We start from the raw sequence: 16,343 nt of genomic DNA, 5'->3' as shown, positions 1-16,343 counted from the left end.
AAATAATAATAATAATAATTAAGGAGCCACAATAAAATAACAGTAACGAGGCTATATTTCCGGGGGTACCGGTACAGAGTCAGTGTGTGGGGGCACCTGTTAATTGAGGTAATATGTAGGTAGAGGTAAAGTGACTATGCATGGATAATAGACAGAGAGTAGCAGCAGCGTAAATATGGGGGTGGGAGGGGGACAATGCAAATAGTCCGGGTAGCCATTTGATTAGCTGTTTGGGAGTCTTATGGCTTGGGGGTAGGAGCTGTTAAGAAGCCTTTTGGACCTAGACTTGGTACCGCTTGTCATGCGGTAGCAGAGAGACCAGTGTATGACTAGGGTGGCTGAAGTATTTGGCAGGTTTTTGGGCCTTCCTCTGACACTGCCTGGTATAGAGGTCCTGGATGGCAGGAAGCTTGGCCCCAGTGATGTACTGGGCCGTGCGCACTGCTTAGTGCCTTGCGGTCAGAGGCCGGGCAGTTGCCATACAGTGATGCAAACAGTCAGGATGCTCTCGATGGTGCAGCTGTAGAACCTTTTGAGGATCTGAGGACCCATGCCAAATATTTTCAGTCTCTGGAGGGGGAATAGGTTTTGTTGTGCCCTCTTCACGATTGTCTTGGTGTGTTTGGACCATGATATAGTAGTAGTTTGTTGGTGATGTGGACACCAAGGAAGTGGTTTCTTTGCAGCAATTCGACCATGAAGGCCTGATTCACGCAGTCTCCTCTGAACAGTTGTCTGTTACTAACAGTGTCTGTTACTTTAACTCTGTGAAGCATTTGTTTGGGCTGCCATTTCTGAGGCTGGTAACTCTAATGAAGTTATCCTCTGCAGCAGAGGTGGTCCTTGCCTTCCTTTCCTGTGGTGGTCCTTGCCAGTTTCATCATAGCTTTTGATAGTTTTTGCGACTGCGCTTGAAGAAAGTTTTGAAAGTTCTTCAAATTTTCCTGGATTGACTGACAATGTCTAAAAGTAATGATGGACTGTTTTTTCTCTTTGCTTATTTGAGCTGTTCTTGCCATAAAATGGACTTGGTATTTTACCAAATAGGGCTATCTTCTCTGTAACACCTCTACCATGTCAAAGTTACGTTGTAGTAGGCTGCTTTGTTCTGGAAGTGCTTGTTAGAATGGATCCTTCAGACGTTCCAATGGTTGCTTGAAGGGATCTTTCTCGTGTCTTTTGTCAAAGTTCTAGACTACATTACATTACCCAGCTGCAGACTGAGACTGTTTGGTATAGTCTTTGCCTTCTTCACTCGTCGAGTTTCAGAGGGTCTTAACCATTTCGTAACATTCACCTCACGCTGTCGGTCACGCAGGTCTGTATTTAAATTGCAACCATTTCAACGTATTCAGCTCGCGCTGCACATATACTGGTCTGTTGTAAATTTCGTTAGCAGTCCTTTTATGCACTCGGCTTGGCGGGCGGTTCCATCACGTTGCCACAATGTCTGTGCTCACATGGGCGTGGTCACTGACTCGGCAAAAGCTTACATGAAAAACAATTCTCATCTAGAAGGCCAAAATCACATTTAATCTTTTCACAACTAGTTTCATATTTAATCATCTACGTTTTACAACATTTAGATGCAAAACTACATTGTGAAAGCTCTTAAAGATAGTTATCTTGCTATACCATCCGTAATGACATCACAAAATGCTAAATTATATGACATGATTATTGTTTCGATCCCCACCAACCATTCCCCACATGGTTTATGTTAGAAATATTGTTTCAATATCCAATCTTTTGATGTTAAAGTACTGCAAAGTCTCTATTCTAACACTCAGACATTCCATTCTCAATACTGCAAAGGCAAGAGAGAGAAAGTTAAAATCATAAAACGCCCCCCCTTCCTCTCTGGTGGGAGAGGGGGTGGGGGGGCTCTCTTTGATCCTCACTCAGAAGGAAAAGTCATGACAAGGTGTTTGAGAGAATACCAAGAGTGTGCAAACCTGTCATCAAGGCAAAGGCTGGCTACTTTGAAGAATCTCAAATATTGAACACTTTTTTGGTTACTACATGATTCCATATATGTTATTTCATAGTTTTGATGTCTTCACTATTATTCTACAATATAGAAAAATTACAAATTAAGAAAAACCCTTGAATGAGTAGCTATGTCCAAACTTTTGACTGATACTGTATATAAAACACAGCGAAATCATGTTTTTTACAGCACTGGGCCTTTAATAGGCCAGAATGGTTCAGTTTGATGTGTGCTGTGTGATGTTGGGTGTGGAAAGAAGCCATCTCTTATTCCGTGTGTGTGTGTGTGTGTGTGTGTGTGTGTGTGTGTGTGTGTGTGTGTGTGTGTGTGTGTGTGTGTGTGTGTGTGTGCAGGGTACGAGTATTGTATCTGCAGTGGACGACATCCAAGTGCTCCTAGACGACCACGTCATCAAGACCCAGACCATGCGAGGGTCACCCTTCATCAAGCCCATAGAGGCTGACTGTAAGGTAGGATCATCACACTGCCACCTGTCATCTCTGGTCTACTGGATTGGGTGACATCCCAGTTGAGATCATTCATGGCCATGAAATTGATACTCGCCAATGTTCTCCTGTAATGTACGTTCGTATTGTACATTCATTCTAAGGGTTTTTAAATCTTTCTGTTTTTCTCACTCTCTCTTTCTTCTTTCTCTTACCTCTCACTTTCTTTATCCTTTTCACTTCAATCTCAAATCTCTATTTTCCCTTCTCCCCCTGTTCTCAGCAATGGGAGGAGAAGTTGCTGATGATGCAGGACATCTTGGACTCCATGTTGAAGTGTCAAGCTACCTGGCTCTACCTGGAGCCCATTTTCAGCTCTGAGGACATCATCGCCCAGATGCCTGAGGAGGGACGCAAGTTTGCCATCGTGGACCGATACTGGAAAGATATCATCGCTGAGGCGGTGAGACACACACACCCCCCCCGAAATGACTGTGTGTGTGTGCGTGCCTATATGTGTGTGGGGATTTCCTTATCTTGACCAATACCCTGTATGTGTGTGTTCAGATGAAGGACACGCGTGTGCTGGTGGCTACAGACCAGGCCAACATGCTTGGCCGTCTCGAGGAGGCCAATGTATTTCTGGAGGATATCCAGAGAGGCCTCAACACCTACCTGGAGAAAAAGAGACTATTCTTCCCCAGGTAACTCTAACAACTATTAACATTCTCTTTGAAATTGCCTGTCACTTTGACATACAGTGGTACTTATACTGTCAAAGTATGTTAATGCTCACATGAAATTTGTGTATTTTAGCATTTACGTCAATCTTGTGGGTATTCATGTCTATGGGAGACTTGTGAGTTAAGATTGTGTAGCCCATTTAGCCCTTGAAGAGTCAGGCCCTTGGAGAACTGTCAGAACTGTCAACTGATTTAGTATTTAACTGGTACATCTCAATTCAATCACAGTGAATGGCTTATGCTCCAATCAAAATGCAATGAGTCGGAGGATGTGTCTGAAAGAGCACCTTATTCCCTTTATAGTGCAATACATAGGGACTAGGCTGCCATCTCGGACTCACTGACTGAATCTAATCCACAGATTCTTCTTCCTGTCCAACGATGAGTTGCTGGAGATCCTGTCAGAGACAAAGGACCCGAGGCGTGTCCAGCCCCACCTGAAGAAGTGCTTCGAGGGCATCGCCAAGCTGGAGTTCACAGAGGACTTGGAGATCACTGGCATGATCAGTTCTGAGAAGGAGTTAGTGCCGTTTAGCACCAAGCTCTACCCCGCCAAAGCTAAGGTACTATTGCAGGACACACACACAAGCATTCAGGCACACACACACACACACACTGATGTGACTGTGTGGTGTGATCCCATACAGGGCATGGTGGAGAAGTGGCTACAGCAGGTGGAAAGCATGATGATGACCAGCGTTAGAGATGTCATCCACAAAGGAGTGGACCAGTATGTCGAGGTACAGTAAAGACATAAATACAATTTAGAAAATAAAAAAAATGTAAATTGAAATGTTTATTGACAATTACACTTCAAATGTATTCATTTTTTATTTTTTTACACATGATTATTTTGCAGGTCCCCAGGAAAAAGTGGGTGTTGCAGTGGCCTGGTCAGGTTGTTATTTGTGCCTCGTCCATTTTCTGGACCAGTGAGGTCTCTGAGGCCATCGAGACCAATACCCTGCACGTGAGTCACTTAATACATAGCATTACCAAAGACAGTACAGTATGAAGATAGGCAGAAACTGCATCTCCTATGGAAACCCCTGATCACTCTTGTAGGCAAGTCAAGGCGACGTTGGCTAGCTAAGCTCATGCACAGAAACACGTCATCGGGTCTAACAGTCGTCTTGCGTCGAACTGCGCATGTGCAGGCTGTCAAATCAAAGGCACACCTTCGATGTAAAGTTTTTTTGTGACAAAAATGAAAAACGTGTCAGTTTGTGACTTTCATGAGGTTGGAGTAATAACATGTTCAACTGCTTAAGACATTGGCTCCAATCTAGGTTGTGCCTTTAGATTTTGAGAAAATTAAGTACATTTTTTACTTTTTAAAATTAGATTTAACCTTTATTTAACACGGCAAGTCAGTTAAGAACAAATTCTTACTTCTCTCATTGACTTCTCTAACCACAAACTCCTGCTTGGACTGCCTTCCTGGAAGTCTTGCGATGTTGCGCCTCTGTGTTTAGAAATTCAGTGCTATTATTCACCTAATGTAGCCCCGCCTACTTGACCCAGTTGCTGATCAAATGCCCTTGTCTTTCAAATTCCCTCTATTTAATTAACAGCTTTCCACACTCTTGGCATTTTCTTAACCAGCTTCATGAGGAATGCTTTTCCAACGGTCTTGAAGGAGTTCCCACAAATGCTGAGCACTTGTTGGCTGCTTTTCCTTCACTCTGCTGTCCAACTCATCCCAAAACATCTCAATTGGGTTGAGTTCGGGGGATTGTGGAGGACAGGTCATCTGATGCAGCACTTGGTCATTGTCCTGTTGAAAAACAAATTATAGTTCCACTAAGCGCAAACCAGATGGGATGGCATATCGCTTCAGAATGCTGTGGTAGCCATGCTGGTTAACTGTACCTTGAAATGTAAATAAATCACTGACAATGTCACCAGCAAAGCACCACCACACCTCATCCATGCTTCACGGTGGGAACCACACATGCGGAGATCATCCGTTCACCTACTCTGCGTCTCACAAAGACACAGCAGTTGGAACCAAAAATCTAACATTTGGACTCATCAGACCAAAGACTGCCAAGAGTGTGCAAAGCTGTCATCAAGGCAAAGGGTGGCTACTTTGAAGAATCTCAAATATATTTGTTTAACACTTTTTTGGTTACTACATGATTCCATATGTGTTTTTTCATAGTTGTGATGTCTTCACTATTATTCTACAATGTAGAAAATAGTAAAAAAATAAAGAATAACCCTTGAATGAGTAGGTGTGTCCAAACTATTCACTGGTACTGTATATGTTGATCCATTCTAAGGCCTATGTGGATAAGAGCAATGCCCAAATAGCTGACATTGTGGAGCTGGTGCGTGGAAAGCTGAATGGAGGGGCCAGAATGACCTTAGGAGCTCTCACAGTCATTGATGTCCACGGTATTTCTCACTTTTTCCTTAATATTAGTTCTTCTTCTGAGTTCACCCCAGAAGAAGTCGGTGCCAGATCTCTCTCACACACACTTCTTCTCACTCACACACTCTCTCCTCTCTCTCCCAGCTCGGGACGTGGTAGCTAAACTGGCTGAGGACCGTATCTCCTCCCTGAATGACTTCTCCTGGATCAGTCAGCTGAGGTACTTCTGGGAGGACGGAGACGTGCGCCTGCGTATGATCACCACCACTGTCAAGTACGGCTACGAGTACCTGGGCAACTCCGGCCGTCTGGTCATCACCCCACTCACTGACCGCTGCTATAGGTCAGTCATCAACTGTAACCTCGACTTGGTTGACTTACCACTAACATAGTAATGACCATGGTTATAATGCAAGGATACATACATGGGTACAGTTGCTGTACATAACTTTATTCCATAAGGATACTGAAAGTTACTGAAAGAGAACAGTCATGTCATATTGGAGGTTGCATGTTACATGTTCCCATAGGACACTGATGGGTGCCCTAAAGCTGAACCTGGGAGGAGCCCCCGAGGGCCCTGCAGGGACAGGCAAGACTGAGACCACCAAGGATCTGGCCAAAGCTCTGGCTAAGCAGGTACATGATCATTTTGTATTTTTTTACCTTTATTCAACTAGGCAAGTCAGTTCAGAACATTATTTTTTTAAATTTGTTTTTATTATAGGAACACAAAGAAAGTAAAGTTTTTAAAAAAGAACAACAAAAAAGATCACTTTTTCCCCAGTATTCCTGACCTCTCTCCTCTTGTGTTCTTAAAGCAAAGGTCATACGCTCCATGTGGTGTATTTCTTCTACAATGTCTATCCATTGTGTCACTGTGGGAGGGTCTTTTTGTAGCCATTTCCTAGTGATAGCCTTTTTACTGGCTGCCAGTAGGACCTTCAAGAGGTACTTTTCTCTATTGTGTAAGTTATCAGGTATTTCACCCAAGTACAAAGAAATGAATGTTTGTTCTATGTCAAATCCCATTATTTTTTCAATGTTAGATCTTATTTCTCCCCAGTAAGTTTAGATTGCGGGGCAAGTCCAAAAGATATGAGAGTGATCCAACCTCAATAGACTGCATTCTCTCCAACAAGGGTGTAGTGAGCCAGTCTGTTTTGATTTCAGTTTCGGTGTTATGAAGAAACATATAACATTCTTCCAACAGAACTCTCTCCATGACCTTGAGTTGGTGGAGCTTTGTTGAGTCTCTAATAGGTTAAGAACATTCTTATATACACCGGCCAAACCTGGATGATGCTGGGCCAATTGTGCGCCACCCAACCACGGCCGGTTGTGATACAGCCTGGATTCATACCAGGGTGTCTGTAGTGACGCCTCAAGCACTGAGATGCAGTGCCTTAAACCACTGCGCCACTAGAGAACCCTACTAATGCATTACTGTCTTAACTTTTCACCCAAAGTTTGTTCAGTCTTCAGGTATCATATTTAATTGCATTCATTCACTACAATTTGATTTGTTATGTCTTGTTCTTTGCTTCTCTCAGTGTGTGGTGTTCAACTGCTCTGACGGCCTGGACTACAAGGCCATGAGTAAGTTTTTCAAAGGACTGGCACAATCCGGGGCTTGGGCCTGCTTCGACGAGTTCAACCGAATCGAAGTGGAGGTGCTGTCTGTGGTGGCCCAGCAGGTGCTGAGTATCCAGCAGGCCATCGCCAGGGACCTGAAGACCTTCATGTTTGAGGGGACCGAGTTGTCCCTCAATCCCACCTGCTCTGTCTTCATCACCATGAACCCTGGCTATGCAGGCAGGGCCGAGCTCCCAGACAACCTCAAGGTACAGTACACCTACCACTGACTATAGGATCAACAGTCGTTATTTGAAACTTAAAAGGGATAGGTCACAATTTACATTGTATAGTTCAACTAGTTTTGCATTAGGTTTATTGCAAGAAAAACAATGAGATTGGGAGTGTGGCGCTGTCAATCTTCTCTTGCAGGTTCTTTTCCGTACGGTGGCTATGATGGTGCCTGACTATGGTCTCATTGGTGAGATCTCACTTTACTCTGTGGGCTTTATCGAGTCTCGCAGGTATGAATCATACCGATATATAACTCATCTGTTGTGGTTGTCTTGTCATACATAGTTCTCTAACTTCTCACGTTGACTCAAAAAAACAAACTTTCTTGGTGTTCCTATCAGTCTTGCCGGGAAGATTGTGGCAACCTACCGCCTGTGTTCAGAGCAGCTGTCCTCGCAGCATCACTACGACTATGGTATGCGCGCCGTGAAATCAGTCCTGACTGCCGCGGGGAACCTAAAACTGAAGTACCCGAAGGAGAACGAGAGTGTTCTGCTGCTCAGAGCACTGATGGACGTCAACATGGCCAAGTTTCTGGCCCAGGATGTGCCTCTGTTTCAAGTAATGTTGCTTATGTTTCGGCATTATTCAGCTTTGTCACACTGATTTGGTAAACACCTGATTTTGTATATCTTATCAGGCTGTTTTTTTTGACATGAGTTCTCTATCTAGGTAACCAATGTCATCATTGTCACACAGCAAATTCTCCAGTGTTAAATCAACACTAAGAGTTCAATTTAAACACAGTTCCAGTGTCCATACGGGTCCACACTTTTCAGTGTTAAATTACCACTTTGCATTTCCTAGTGTGCCTTTCGAGTGATGAGTTACCACCCATGACTGATTTGTTAGTGAGAGAGAAATGGTGGTTACATTCATTCATGTTCAGTCCTGTGGCCTTTACCAGATGAGATCCTAAGCAAATATGTTACCATTAAAATGTAAGTATTACAATACATATTTCATAAGGCCTTATTTTGAGGGCCTAGTTTTACCTTAATACAGTTGCCTCAAACTCATTGTTTACGGGCCACATCAAGTCACATTATGCTGGCTAGCAACGTGATGTGTAATTCCTATTAGAATCCAGCCAGAGTGGGGATCTCAAATATTTGTATTCACCTACAACCTGCATTTAGAATGACTGCCAGATTTGGGAAGAATAAGATATGAGATTACCTAAAGCATCTTAACTGGAACAACCATTTCAGTAACTGGTGCAACAAGTCCAAGTAACAGATTGGATTAGTGTAGAAAAATGTATGTTATTTATATTTGAGTAGCATACGGCAGGTAGCCTAGTGGTTAGAGCGTTGGGCTAGTAACCAAAAGGTTGCTAGATCGAATCCTCAAGCTGACAAGCTAAAAATCTGTCGTTCTGCTCCTGAACAAGGCAGTTAACCCAATGTTCCTAGGCTGTCATTGTAAATAAGAATTTGTTCTTAACTGACTCTAAAAATACACCTGCAATAAGAGCATGCTGGGAAATCTGATAATGATGGGTGTGGTTTTAGTTTAACTCTTGTTATTAAAACCAACACTGGGGTTCATTTACTCCAATAAGTGTTAATTTAACATTTACAGTGCTAATTTCACTCTGGAATTAACAGTATAAATGTTACACTGAAAAACCAACACTAGGTAACACTATGCACCTATGCACCAATGTCATCATTACAAACTGAGTAATTTTATGTTTCTCCAGAGAGGCAAATTCTGTCAAAGCTTTCTGAGCTTTTCCACCTTAGTGCACATTTAAACATTTAAACTGTCCTATCTCTATCTCTGTCTTTCACACATGACTGTATGCTTGAATTGTATCCATAGGGTATCATATCGGATCTCTTCCCTGGGGTGGTCCTTCCCAAACCAGACTACGATCTTCTCATGCAGGCCCTGAATGACAACATCACCAAGCTCCAGCTCCAGCCCGTGCCCTGGTTCATCGGCAAAATCATCCAGGTAATCCAAAAACAAAATGGCAGCATTTCTCTGTCCTTCTCAGTGACACTGATGCCTCAACTTCACCTATTATTCGAAAACATTGTGGTTAAATAAGGGTCAGTGCTGTAAGAATTCCTCCCGTTGGTTCTTTCGCGTTGATAGGTGTATGATATGATGCTGGTGCGTCACGGTTTCATGATCGTGGGAGACCCTCTGGGTGGGAAGACCTCTGCCTATAAAGTCCTGGCTGGGGCCCTGGGTGATCTGTTTGAAGGTCAGTCCTACCAGACAGCAACTTCATGACATCGAAAGTCCACATTATCAAGCCATAAGCAGCATCAGTTTTGGCAACTACAAATAAATTGCACCAACTACATATAAATTACACCAACTACAAAATCTGATACACACTTTATATTCTATTTTTTATGGTCACCATGTTTCCATCCTCTGACATCCTCTTTACCCCCAGCTGGTCTGATGGAGGAGTTTGCGGTCGACTACCGGATCATCAACCCCAAGGCCATCACCATGGGCCAGCTGTACGGTTGCTTCGACCCGGTCAGCCACGAGTGGTCAGACGGGGTGCTGGCCGTCTCCTTCAGGGAGCAGGCCGTCTCCACCTCGGACGACCGCCAGTGGATCCTCTTCGACGGGCCCATCGACGCGGTGTGGATCGAGAACATGAACACCGTGCTGGACGACAACAAGAAGGTAAGGAGTTAGCTTCATTAACTAGGTTTCCATTCAATTGGCAACAGATTTTCATGCAAATATTCTAAAATCTACAAAAAAGATTTTCCCACCAGAGATGTTTTTCCATCAAATTGACTTATTGGGGATAAAAGGCCAAGCATTGATCATCATGTCACCAGAATAAGACCCTCAATATTTATTGGAAAGGAGCATCAAGATCATCGCTGTGCACTTTCACTTGTGAAGTTCATCCTCCTAACTTATTTCATCTGTAGCCTAATAAACTGTATGCTTTCCCGAGTCATAGTGTGATCCCAAGTTTACTTCTGTATGATGGTTATTATATCAATATTTGCGCATAAAAGCGTTTCCACCGCCATTTCTCGCATTATTCATTTTACCGACACAAAAAGATCCCACCTTGTCTAGCGTATTTTGTTTTGTCGACATTTGGAAAGTTTACCGACAAAGTCGCTGTTTCTATATATTCTATATATGTATTTTACTCTCATAAAAAAGTTGGATGGTTGGTTGGATGGATGGAAATCTGGTTATAGAGAGACATAACATATAAGCTTTATAATATGAAGTTATAGAGGCGTACACGCGTATAACAAGTAACTAAGCATTATACCTGTCTGCTTTGAGTAAATTGAGTTTTCTTTTTTTACTTCTTCCAGTGACTACAAGTCACCTTTTACCATGATTTGCCCTATTTGGACAGTAGTACATTGTCCATTGCTTAAATAACTAGTGCCCTGTTTGTCTAGTGCCAAACACTAAGGTAGGTTTTGTACTTTGTTCTCTGTAGCTGTGTCTGATGAGTGGTGAGATCATCCAGATGAGCGCTAAGATGAGTCTGATCTTTGAGACGGCCGACCTGGAGCAGGCCTCCCCAGCTACGGTCAGCAGGTAAGTGGGGGTGTTTTTTTTTTGAGAAGTAGTGTCCTCAAATTCTATATGTTGTGGCTTACTGTATTTTGTGACTGGAGGAAAGGAGCAAACCGTTCTGGTTGGGTGTTGAGTCAACCAGTGGCAGTATAGCAAGTTGGTTGCTGGTTGTTGATACTTTGATGAAGAAATCATTGTTCTGCTTTTAGGGGTGGATCTTAACTTCCACTTAACTTGAATGTTCACTTAGCTTTCCATTGACATTAATGGATGACTAAGTGAAAATTTGACTTAGGTGGAAGTTAGGATTTGCCACTTAATGAATTGTACATGGCTGGCTGACTGTCCTTGTATCTTCAGATGTGGTATGATCTACATGGAGCCTCACCAGTTAGGCTGGGCCCCTCTCAGAGACTCCTACATGGACACCTTGCCCGAGAGCCTGAGCACTGAACATAGAGACCTGGTGAGAACAGACACATAAAAAAAACACTTTTTTTTTTGTTTTACTTAAGGAAGGTCCATTATCCCCATACAGCATAATCAATGATTTGTACCACGCTTTGTCCACTGGGTTATAAGACACATTTCGGTTGAATGCATTCAGTTGTGCAACTGACAAGGTATCCCCTTTCCATTGTATTATGTGTGACACACCATCTCGTGTCTTTCTGCAGATTGTAGACATGTTCAACTGGCTGGTCCAGCCCTGTCTGGACTTCATCTCCAGAGAGTGTCGTTTCCTGGTGTCGACATCCCCCATCCACCTGGCTTACAGCCTGATGAGGCTCTACACCTGTCTCCTAGGTCAGCCAACACACAGCTGTTTCAGGATACAATGTCCAAACTATGAAGTCCAAACATAAACTGTGTTATATCTGTCTGGAGACGGTTTACAAGACCTTTCTTATTGATTGATGACCTTGAATTCATGTACTGTATGTATGCGCGTGAATGCGTTCCTTTGTGTGTGTTGCTGCGCATGTACTGCTTCACCAGACGACATTGCATCATCGGGGGCCGATGGCACGGAGCCCATGTCCAGTCAGCAGGTGACCATGTGGCTGCAGGGCCTGTTCCTATTCGCTGTGGTGTGGAGCGTGGGCGGGACCATCAACGGGGACAGCCGCAATAAGTTTGACGCCTTCTACAGGAACCTGATCATGGGCATGGATGACAACCACCCCCGGCCCAAAAGTGTCAAACTGACCAAGAACAACGTTTTCCCTGAGAGAGGTGACATGACCCTATCAATGAGTTGTGCTGTGACTGACAACCATACCTGACAACATTCCCAAAGCGTTGCAGCTTAAGACATAACCTTTTAGCCGTGCTTTTACCCAGGGTGCTTTTAGTTCTCTTAGGCATATGATCTACTTGATTTAATTCATCCCTTTCTAAGTATCTTATTTTATCGCCTTTTATTTATTGCTGCGTTAGTCTCTCATATCCACGGTTATCTTACTATTGTTTTACTATTTCAATTTATCTCTTCATTTTATCGATGTCTATCTTGATTTTACATTTGCACAGAAACGTTTTTTGTTTTATCTTCTTCACGTTGTATTCTTTTATTTGTTAAGCACCTTGAAATGCATTTGTTGTAAGAAATGTGCTATATAATAAAGTTTGATTTAATTATTGTATTGAGCAAGTGAAAGAATCAAAGGTACAATTAGTCATATTTCTAATTTTTTCCCCTCTGTAGGCACCATCTATGACTACTACTTCCACAAGCAGGGCACAGGGCAGTGGAATACATGGACTGATTCCATCACCAAAGAGGAGTCCACTATTGCCGCTGGAGCCAATGTCAGTTGTTTACCTTAGAGGAGCTATAACTGGGTGGCTATGTTCTGTAAAATCTCTCTTCTCCTTGTCAGTTTACTAGTGATTGGAGGGGTTCAAATGGGAGTAACCAGGTTGTCATGCTCTTTTTCTAAAATTCCCCTTCTCTCTCTCTCTCTCTCTCTCTCTCTCTATTCCCGCTATTAGGTGTCAGACCTGATCATCCCCACCATGGAGACAGCCCGTCAGCTGTTCTTCCTGCAGACCTACCTGGCCCACGAGGTGCCCATGCTGTTCGTGGGGCCCACCGGCACGGGCAAGTCAGTCATCAACAACAGCTTTCTGCTCAAGCTTCCTAAGGAGCGCTACACACCCAACTGCATCAACTTCTCAGCGCGCACCTCAGCCAACCAGACCCAGGACATCATCATGGGCAAGCTGGACCGACGGAGGAAGGGCGTGTTCGGGCCACCCATGGGAAAGAAGTGTGTTGTCTACGTGGGTAAGGAATGAGTAGGGCACTCAGTGGAGCACATTACTGTGCCCATGCTACTCAATGCTTAACACAGGTGCGTCTGACATGGCACCCTAATCCGTATAAAGACTCAATAGAGCATTTGAAGCCAAAAAAGTTGGTTAAGATGGCATCTCATGGATACATAACATGTGCAGTTTGAGCTACTCCAGGAAGTGACATTGCAGGCTAGCTTAGTGTTGCGGCCTCTCATTGAGTATTTCAACCGACCAAGGTACTGCAGGCTGCAATTAGCAACTAAATTATCCTTAGAACTTATTCTGTGTGGTTCAAGGACATACATCTGGTGTAATAGAAGCAATTGTTGGTACCATGATTGTCTTAGAATCGTTCATTTATTTACACAAAGATTATCCACAAAGATTGTCATTTTCCCATTCACTATAATGGGGGATCCTGTTTTCTACAAACAATGCCTGCAGTACCACGGTCAGCTTTGAACTTTGTGGCTTTAATGAGAGGGGGCAGTCGTTCTCCCCTGCTCAAAACGCATTGTTGAAGAAGGTCAGAAGGGAGGAACCTTGAATTTTCTTCTCCAATACATTTTAAAAAGTGGGTGAGGAGAGAGGATGTGAGTAATCAAGGAAATACAATTGAGATTCACCCTAGTGACCTTTGATCTATCAGATGACCTCAACATGCCTGCCAAGGAGATCTATGGCGCCCAGCCACCCATCGAGCTGCTGAGGCAGTGGATCGACCACTACCACTGGTACGACAAGAAGGACACCTCCAGGATTGACATTGTGGACATTCTGTTTGTATCCGCTATGGGACCCCCTGGTGGGGGGAGGAATGACATTACAGGTACTCTTTCTTTGCCCTTCAGTACTGGGTGATGTTCATTAAGGCACATCAATTTGCATTTCTTATTGAAAAAGTTGTGGTATTAGCTCTCCATTTAAAAAAAAATTCTCTGAACAAGACCCTTTGCTTCAGTGATTTGGTATGCATAAATTGTTTTACCTTTCAAGTAGGTAGGTTTTCTCAATGTGCATATCATTTTGTTGTAAAAGTTTACCAGTTAGTTTCTCTTTTAAATCATAGGCCGCTTCACTCGTCATTTGAATATTGTTTCTATCGACTCCTTTGACCATGAGACGCTGAGCAAGATATTCACCTCCATTACCGACTGGCATTTTGGCAAGGGATTTGATGCTGCTTTCTATAGGTGAGATGTCTTAAAGGTATTCAAACCTAGAATTGAGAGGCTATGCAGTTCTAAGGCCCATTTATGTTTTAGAGTGATGAACTTGGTGATGAACAGAGACATGAATTAATATCTGTTAAAGGAATGAAATGGAAAATGATATCTGTTCAATTCAAATGGCCCCTAAAAGGCTTGTAACCAACAATTTATGTAACCAACAATCTCTGTTGTTGAGGAAAGGACAGAGAGAGCCTATATGTGCGACCAATGGATCAGCTCACTCAATGGAATACATTCTGACCTCTGACTTACAGTGCATTCGGAAAGTATTCAGACCGCTTTACTGTTTCTACATTTTGTTACGTTACAGTCTTATTCTAAAATGGATTAAATAAAATGAATTACTCATCAATCTACACACAATACCCCATAATGACAAAGCGAAAACAGGTTTGTAGATTTAAAAAAACAGAAATAACTTATTTACATAAGTATTCAGACCCTTTGCTATGAAACTTCAAATTGAGACCAGGTGCATCCTGTTTCCATTGATCATCCTTGAGATGTTTCCACAACTTTATTGGAGTCCCCCTGTGGTAAATTCAATTGATTGGACATGATTTAGAAAGGCACACACCTGTCTATATAAGGTCCCACAGTTTACAGTGCATGTCAGAGCAAAAACCAAGCCATTAGGTCGAATGAATTGTCCGTAGAGCGCCGAGATAGGATTGTGTCGAGGGACAGATCAGGGGAAGGGTACCAAAACATTTCTGCAGCTTTGAAGGTCCCCAAGAACCCAGTGGCCTCCATCATTCTTAAATGGAAGAAGTTTGGAACCACCAAGACTCTTCCTAGAACTGGCCGCCCGTCTAAACTGAGCAATCGAGGCAGAAAGGCCTTGGTCAGTCAGGCCTTGGTCAGGGAGGTGACCAAGGACCTGATGGTCACTCTGATAGAGCTCCAGATTTCCTCTGTAGAGATGGGAGGATCTTCCAGAAGGACAAACCCCTCTGCAGCACTCCACCAATCAGGCCTTTATGGTAGAGTGGCCAGACGGAAGCCACTTCTCAGTAAAAGGCACGACAGCCCACTTGGAGTTTACCAGAAGGCACCTAAAGGACTCTAAGAACATGAGAAACAAGATTCTCTGGTCTGATGAAACCAAGATTGAACTCTTTGGCCCGAATGCCAAGCGTCACGTCGGGGGGAAACCTGGCACCATCCCTACGGTGAAGCATGGTGGTGGCAGCATCATGCCGTGGGGATGTTTTTCAGTGGCAGGGACTGGAAGACCAGTCAGGATCGAGGAAAGATGAACAGAGCAAAGTACAGAGAGATCCTTGATGTAAACCTGCTCCAGAGCGCTTAGGACCTCAGATTGGGGCGAAGGTTCACCTTCTAACAGGACAACGACCCTAAGCACACAGCCAAGACAACGCAGGAGTGGCTTCGGAACAAGTCTCTGAATGTCCTTGAGTGGCCCAGCCTTAGCCAGAGGTTTTGCTTTGTCATTATGGGGTATTGTGTGTAGATTGATGAGGGGGAAAAAAGCAATTTAATACATTTTATAATAAGGCTATAACATTACAAAATGTGGAAAATGTCAAGGGGTCTGAATACTTTACGAATGCACTGTATGTTGTCTGTGTGTCCAGACTGGGGAAGATCATGGTGCAGGCCACCATGGCTGTCTATCAGGATGCCATGGAGAGTTTCCTGCCCACTCCCTCCAAGTCCCACTACATCTTCAACCTCAGGGACTTTGCCAGGGTGATCCGCGGGGTGCTGCTCAGTCCACCCACGCACCTCCAGGCAAGGCCAGACGACAACAGCTCATAGTTAACGTTTATACAACTTCTATATAAATTGTTTACTAAATAATTTACCTTATAAAAATACAAATATATATAT

At 43.4% G+C, this 16,343-nt stretch overlaps 1 protein-coding gene across 1 annotated transcript in view; it reads left to right on the top strand.

Moving 5' to 3' along the window:
* dnah3 (dynein axonemal heavy chain 3) overlaps window positions 1–16,343 on the top strand; it is a 48,059-nt gene that overhangs the window by 15,621 nt on the left and 16,095 nt on the right. The window contains exons 21-44 of the mRNA XM_042305212.1: window positions 2,344–2,460; window positions 2,720–2,899; window positions 3,004–3,140; window positions 3,541–3,742; window positions 3,827–3,919; window positions 4,039–4,149; window positions 5,465–5,579; window positions 5,701–5,899; window positions 6,087–6,195; window positions 7,110–7,400; window positions 7,564–7,655; window positions 7,767–7,986; window positions 9,253–9,387; window positions 9,532–9,643; window positions 9,842–10,083; window positions 10,877–10,977; window positions 11,317–11,422; window positions 11,634–11,763; window positions 11,956–12,192; window positions 12,665–12,768; window positions 12,952–13,246; window positions 13,907–14,086; window positions 14,327–14,450; window positions 16,088–16,244. Coding sequence (XP_042161146.1) covers window positions 2,344–2,460; window positions 2,720–2,899; window positions 3,004–3,140; window positions 3,541–3,742; window positions 3,827–3,919; window positions 4,039–4,149; window positions 5,465–5,579; window positions 5,701–5,899; window positions 6,087–6,195; window positions 7,110–7,400; window positions 7,564–7,655; window positions 7,767–7,986; window positions 9,253–9,387; window positions 9,532–9,643; window positions 9,842–10,083; window positions 10,877–10,977; window positions 11,317–11,422; window positions 11,634–11,763; window positions 11,956–12,192; window positions 12,665–12,768; window positions 12,952–13,246; window positions 13,907–14,086; window positions 14,327–14,450; window positions 16,088–16,244 — 3,789 coding nt within the window. The remainder of the gene's footprint in view (window positions 1–2,343; window positions 2,461–2,719; window positions 2,900–3,003; window positions 3,141–3,540; window positions 3,743–3,826; window positions 3,920–4,038; window positions 4,150–5,464; window positions 5,580–5,700; window positions 5,900–6,086; window positions 6,196–7,109; window positions 7,401–7,563; window positions 7,656–7,766; window positions 7,987–9,252; window positions 9,388–9,531; window positions 9,644–9,841; window positions 10,084–10,876; window positions 10,978–11,316; window positions 11,423–11,633; window positions 11,764–11,955; window positions 12,193–12,664; window positions 12,769–12,951; window positions 13,247–13,906; window positions 14,087–14,326; window positions 14,451–16,087; window positions 16,245–16,343) is intronic.

This window comes from Oncorhynchus tshawytscha, linkage group LG24, assembly GCF_018296145.1.
Source record: "Oncorhynchus tshawytscha isolate Ot180627B linkage group LG24, Otsh_v2.0, whole genome shotgun sequence".
Lineage (NCBI taxonomy): Eukaryota > Metazoa > Chordata > Actinopteri > Salmoniformes > Salmonidae > Oncorhynchus > Oncorhynchus tshawytscha.
This window is presented reverse-complemented; position numbering and strand designations above follow the sequence as displayed.